The 6,740-nt window shown below is 44.9% G+C and overlaps 1 protein-coding gene across 1 annotated transcript in view; it reads left to right on the plus strand.

The window, feature by feature from the left end:
* BUB1B (BUB1 mitotic checkpoint serine/threonine kinase B) overlaps positions 1–2,550 on the plus strand; it is a 50,561-nt gene extending 48,011 nt beyond the window's left edge. The window contains exon 25 of the mRNA XM_010564386.1: positions 2,456–2,550. Coding sequence (XP_010562688.1) covers positions 2,456–2,550 — 95 coding nt within the window. The remainder of the gene's footprint in view (positions 1–2,455) is intronic.
* The last annotated feature ends 4,190 nt before the right edge of the window (positions 2,551–6,740 follow it).

A 6,740-nucleotide genomic window follows, 5' to 3' on the forward strand; every position in this document is an offset into this window, starting at 1 on the left:
TCCAGTAGAGATGAAATGGGCTTAAACGGAATCTGTTGCAGCAACAGTGCAGGACATGAGGTACTGGTGCTTTCCTGATGCAGTGACATGGATGGGCAAGGTGAGAAAAGAGGCGAGATCAGCAGTTTTGATCTGAAATTTGCTACGCTTTGTGTCTGGGGAGGGGACATGGAGTATGGAATGGCCATTACTGTGTAGATAAATCAGGCATTCTGCGATGCAAGCATTTAGTCAATGTAACCTGCAGCTATTCTTGCTTGCCAGTTATGGCTGCCATAGCTAAGACAGACAGGACCTGAATGAGCAACATAAAGTATAGCAACTGTGGGAGGAGTGGGGTGTGTATGCATGTGTTTATATAAATGTGTGAGTATAATTATTTATATTATCTTGTGCAATTCTCTAGGTAAGAAGGGAGCAGTGGGCAGGGAAGGAGCAATGAAATATTTAATAAAGGGACAATTGCTAAAGGGGAAAATTAGAGATGCATCACTTTTACTGGGAAATTTTTCTTCAAAGTGTGTAGGACTGCTGGGACCAAACTTGTGAATAGAAAGACTGGAAAGTGTCCTAATTTTTCATTAAGATTGTAGGCAGGAAAGGTTCACACCATCTCAAAGCTGCCTTGGTTTCATCTAAGCTTGTGTCTTGACAAGTAAAATCAGGTTCTTCCATTTATAAAGAACTTGCGTCTTATTCTAGATGACTGTGTTAGCATGTAAGCCCAGGAAACATAATACGTATGCAAATCTGAAGCCAGTTCCAAGCCTGGGTGACTCCTTGTAGAATATAAATGACGTTTCTTTGTGACGCTCCCAAAGCTATCGTTGCGTAGACAACCCCTCACTGATTGGCACATCAGCAAAGCACATATGCCACAGATGACAATGATGGTTTGCACACACTTGCATTTCCTCCGCACTTATTCCAGAGCAGGATTATGCTCTGTTTCCTCACTTCTGATCCTCCACTGCACTGCTTCTGCCTTGCGAGTTCCAGTCTTTTGGAGAAAGAATGTTGTCCCCCTCTCTTGATTGTAGTTTGTTATTTACTACTATTAACATGAACTTTTCCTTTTTTGATTACATCTGTGTATGGGGCCTGTCCCATAGGAGGAGACAAGCTAATCCCCAGACAGAAAGGAACCTGGCTAACTTTATTTCCTATACCCTAGGGACGCTGCTGTGAGGTAGCAGGCAGGAAACCTCAGTCTCTTTGGCAGGCTCTGGCAGGCAAGGACCTGCAGTGTAATGCAGAAGAGGTGACTGCACTTTGAGGAAGCAACCTTCCATAACATCGCTAGCAGGTCTGGAAATGTGGATTATGAACCTCAGACCATCAGCTACAATGACGGGGTTTCCTTTATGTTCTCTATATGAACACCAGTTCTGTTCCTTCTCCATAATATTACTGTAGATCTTGTGCTGCATTCCAACTACATCTGTGACTCTTTTTGTTGTACAAAGATACTGCAGCCTAGTTAGGTGGGACAATTAGGTAGGAAAGAAAATGGGAATGGGGGAACATGGCTAAAAGGTCACTGGGCTGCCCCACCTCTGCTGGACAAGCCACTCCTGGCAGAAATGATGACAGCCTAATGATTATTTGTAGCATGTCATTCATTTATTTATTTTAAGAGTGGTTCAACAAAAACAACATTAAAAAAAAAATCATGGGGGTGTATTTTTAAGGCTTTTATCTTTGCTCTTTGGACCTAAAAATATCTTAGGGTTAAGCCAGCATTGTTAGTGGTCTAGAGAGACAAAGAATCCTCTTTATTTGCAGTGCAGAAAGAGCAGTTGATGGGTTTGCTGACATGAACTCTGACCTCTCCCGGGCTGTAATCCCTAAAGTGTCCTCTAATGATGCCCCCTTTCACCTATGCCCATCCACCACTGCTAGTGGTGGAGCTGGTGTCCTATGCAAGAACGCAAGTCGCTTGTGGAAATGTCTGTTTCCAGGAGTCGGTAAACCCTGAGGCACGGCACAGGCAGCGCAACAGGATTATAGGGTGATACTAGACTTCAGACCTTGCAGCACTGACTCATGCTGAAGCGACAGGGGAAAAGTAAAAGCGCCAGGTCATGTGCTGCTCATTTGCAATGCAAATAAATTGGTGAATTCTTCTATAGCCAGCCATATAGCAAGCAATCAAACCTTTCCTGCCAGGAATGACAAGGAATTGGTGGCAGGTCCTGAAATCTGCAGCCAGGCGACACAGGCAGAGATGTCGGGATTCGTTAGAAATTGCAGCAGTTCTAGGCCCTGAGGCTGTGGAGCCGAGAGAGAAGAGCTAACGAGCAAGTCAGAGCTTTAATAAGTCAGCAGTGAATTGGGGGGGTAAAAAAGGGTGGAGGGGAATGGGAGATGATCTCCCCAAGGTTCTTGCCTGAGACCCAGCAAACCTCAGTGCCCAGGTGTGACTCTGAGATCTTTCTCTCTCTCATCCCCCTAGGGACCAAAAAAGGAGAAGACGGTGAGGAGAAGGCAAGATGGTCCCAAGAGGCTCTGCTGTTGGCATCTGTCATTTTCCTTGGAACAGGAGTCTGAGGCTTCTCAGCGCTGAGTGCTTCTGTGTCCCATCTACTACCACACCCTGAAATCAAACTCGGCAGCTTAGGTGAACGAGGCACTGTACAAACATGTCAGACTTGCCTCCACCCCTTTTTCTTCTCCCACTTTCTCCTGCCGTCTTTCTCTCTCAAGTTTATCGGCGAGTCAGCGGATTCCGGTGGCAGAGCATTCCCACCTTACCTCTGGTTACGGAGCCATGAGGAGTCAGGGGTAAGCTCCCTCCCGCAGATTTGGGGATCAACATTGACTTGCTTGCTTGCTTTAAAGCAGTAACAACACCATCCTAATGGCCGCTGTTTCGTGCGATTTGTTTCCTCTGTTTACAGAGGACTAGGTTTGTCAGTTTGAACTAACATCTTCACTCCCCAGTGGCTGTGCTGCTACGGCTTAACCCCTTCCCTTCGGAGCTAAGTCTTGCCACTGCCAAGAATTAGCGTAATGATCACAGTGTGTTGGCAGTGCCAGCCTAGGGCAAAGTAAGAGAGGAATGGTTCGAGGGGTCATACAATTTTTTTTCTCTCGAGGGACGGTTCTGGAAGAGAAGAAAACCCGGGAGCTGGATTCCTTTGGGAAGGAGTTTACTTCATCTTTACTCCTATAGCCCAGCAACACCGTCCTCCAATCGGCTTTGCTGCATGACAGTGGGAGAGTTTCCCTCCAGACCCTTCTTTCTCCTCTCACTTGGAATTGTCCTCTACCAGCACTGTTGGAGCAGGACTGCCAGTAAGATCTTGCATTTTTTGCTTTCCAGTGTCTTTTAGGTGGGCTGGTTTATGGGTCTGTGGTGCCTGGGATCTAGCAATTTAGCTTATTGACACTCGAGATGATGGGGAATGGGGAGAGGAAAATGCATTGTTGAATCTTGCAGGGTGATGCTCTTAAAACATTGGGGTGAAAAAGGGGTTAAAATTACTCTGGATGATGCTTGAGAAAGCAGACAGCATGTCAGGAACATGCATGCTCATTGCCTTTATGTAAGACATAGCAATATCTCCTCTTAAGTCTCTTGAATCTGCAAGGACCCTCACCATATCTTATGAAGAGGTCTAATTGACTCACCAGTTAAAACCCCTCGTGTCCGTATTCCTGACCTTCTGGCTGCTGTGCTAGCCAAGATCCTTTCAGCACACCTACTGAAACTACATTGTAGTACTCATGTGTGTATGGGTGTGTGAGTGTATTTTGGCTCTCTGAAAGCTGGCTGATCTCCTCCTATTTAAGTTACAATCTACAATTCTATTGGGCATTTGTACTTAATTATTTTTGTCAGGTGGTAACTAACATAAACAGCCAGGTATTTACAGCTACAGAAAACAGTCCTGTCCATTTTTTGCTGATGCGTTTGCTCTCTTCTTTGCCAGGACGTTAATGCTTTAATGTATTTGGGGACAGAGTACTGAAAAAACAGAAGAGAAGTTTGTGGCTGGTGAGTGTGAGTTCTTGGGTGAGGCTGGGGGAAGGACGTAGAGTAAGAGATACTTGCTGAGTCTTACTCTGCTTTTCTGAGTTTTGTGCTTGGGTAAAACCTGAGTCAGCTCCTACGTTGCTGCTGGGGAAAGGAATGTGTTGCTGCATGGCTGTCTCTCAAGCCCTGTCCCACTGAAAAGTCTCATTCTTGATGGTGTGATGAAGCTGTGTATTGATTTTAATATTGTACACTGCCTTGGTATGTACATCCTGTGTGCTAAGTGTGAGCAATGGTTTATGTATCTAGTAGCAAACCTGATCAAACAGTGGAAAGAGCTATCAGCAAACAGTTTGCTGGATTAGCAACTGTGCTTCCAGATGGAAAGTCTGTTCCCTGTACAGGGGTTGTTTCTGTCTAGATGGGTGTGAATATGTATGTACCTGGAAAGAATATCCTGGGTCCTGCTGACAAGGCTTGCAAAAGTGAGAAACATAACTCTTGCTTGGTCACAAAATGGTTTTCATTCACAAGGAGAAGCACTATAAAAGTTTGGTTGTCCTGCCTCCAGTCAGAAAAAAAGAGCACTTTTTAACCTACTTCTCTAATGTGCTTAGGGAAATTCATAAGCAGAGAAAAGAGCTAAATACTTTGTGCAAATTGCTTAAAACAGTTTTGACTAGCCTACACCAACTGCAAGTAAAAACTCAGCCAGGTTCTGAGTTCCGCTTTGCACATCATGTTTTCTTGAGGGTACCAATAGAGGTACCTTGCTGAAGTTTCGTCACATTCAGAGCTGCACAGCAGTTCTGTACATGTACAGGACATCAGCTCTGAAGTTGGCAAGAGCAGCTGAAGGCTAACCAGTATGTTGTGCTGCACAGCACTGATAGCTGGAGAGAGTACAGCAAGCTTTCATATCTTGCCAAGGGAGGTTCTGGACTAGGGGAGCAGTTTTCTTGTGTGTTATACTAACCTTGCTCTTGCACCAGCCTCATTGGTTTCTAAGTTATAACCGTATAAACTCAGTGCAACGGAGTACAGAATCAGGACTTGGCTGATGCAGGTCTAGTTTTAAGGAATTTCTCAGTATAGTTTCTAAGGTTGCAGGAGGATTACCTGGCTTGAGGACTAATGGACTGAGATTTGGTCATCGGTGATGATATTGTTTTGAGACTGATCTTCCATTTGTCTGGCGTAAGAGAGCAATGAGAATGTAGGGTGATGATAGACTAAAAGTTCAAATCTATTTCCCTCAAAAAAATCTCAGGAAATTACATTTACCCTAGGGCTGAGCCATTTTAACTTGTACTGTTAGTAATTAGATTATTTTGTAATTAATTGATGAACAGAGTGTAGCTGTAGACAATAACTGTTATTTATCTCTACTTGAGTTACAAGTGCATCTCAGGTTTTAATGTATGGAGGGCTATGGGAACATTCATACTCGTGGCATGTGTTTTTCCTTTCCAAACAGAGCAGAATAACTGATACTCCCTAGGACAAGACTTGTCTGTTATGATTTAAATTTCCGTATCGGTGTTGGCAGTAGTGAGCAGGAAGGCACTGAGAGTCAGCCAGGTTGTGGGGTTTAAGCTAGTCTGTCTATGTTTTGGGGCACACTGCCTGGGCTGCAGTTTTCCCATCAGTTATCCTGTGGGAATAACACAAGTAAACTGCCTTGCACAGCAATTAAATATGTATGTATCTCACTTTAGGAGAACATGATGATCATAAATAGGGACTAAGATTGTTTAGTGTTGTTTGGAAGGAAGTTTAACTCTTGCATCTCTATACTTGGGTGGTCTGGGGAATCACAGTGGTGTCTCTGCCAGCCCTTTGCCATGCTGCTGGAGTGAGGACTGTAATCTAGTACATGCGTGATCGCCAGTGCCTCTGCTGGGACAGGTCTGCTTGCAAGCAATGGGCCACGCTCACTGAGTGTGCGACTCTTGCTTGGCTCCTGCCTGGTGCTTCCCTAAAGTACAGTCTGTACCGTGCACATTTGCAGCGCAGAGCTACAGCTTGCCTCTTGTAACCCGATGTGCCAGAGGCAGCTGGGTCTGCGATCCATGACGTGGCACGGAGGAGCACAGTGAGGTTACAGTGCTCAGATAGAGCCGCAGGACGTGGGACCCAGTGTTTCGAAGTGCTTTGTTTTGAAGTAGAGTGTTCCCCAGATGCAACCGAGTGCCTTGGCTCCTTTGTGTGTCATGTGACCCAGCATGCCAGATGTGGCCCCTTGTGCTTGTCCCAACATAACCTCCTATGTGATATGTAAGATGTTGCGATTCATGTGAATTTTTGGAGACAGAACCTTAAATGTTCTTATTCTAATCTCAGTAGTATTATTATGCTCATTTTGAGTGGATCTGTCACACAAGACGGTGGAGAGTGAAGCTCCATATCCTACCCTGTCTTGAAGCTCTTTGCTATTCTGGATCAATAGCGAAATACAGCCACTTGTTTTTAACCCTGATGGATCCTTCATGGCAAAATAATGCAGTAAACCCATTTGAAATAATGCAGTTGCTCTTTGGACATGGAACAGTGACATGTGCATGTGTAAGGCAGGTGTCAAAGAGATGCAGTGCTCTATGGTTTTCTATACCCAGAACAGGATACAGCCATGTCAGGTGTTTAAAAGGTGGGGAAAAAGGGTCATAGTTGTTACAGTGGCTTATGTCTCGGCCTTATGACCTGCAGCATACATCTGGCTGGCTTTGGGTGAAGAAGATGCAATGAGTCGCAGCCTTCTCTT

This window comes from Haliaeetus leucocephalus, unplaced genomic scaffold, assembly GCF_000737465.1.
Source record: "Haliaeetus leucocephalus isolate CR32 unplaced genomic scaffold, Haliaeetus_leucocephalus-4.0 Scaffold177, whole genome shotgun sequence".
NCBI lineage: Eukaryota > Metazoa > Chordata > Aves > Accipitriformes > Accipitridae > Haliaeetus > Haliaeetus leucocephalus.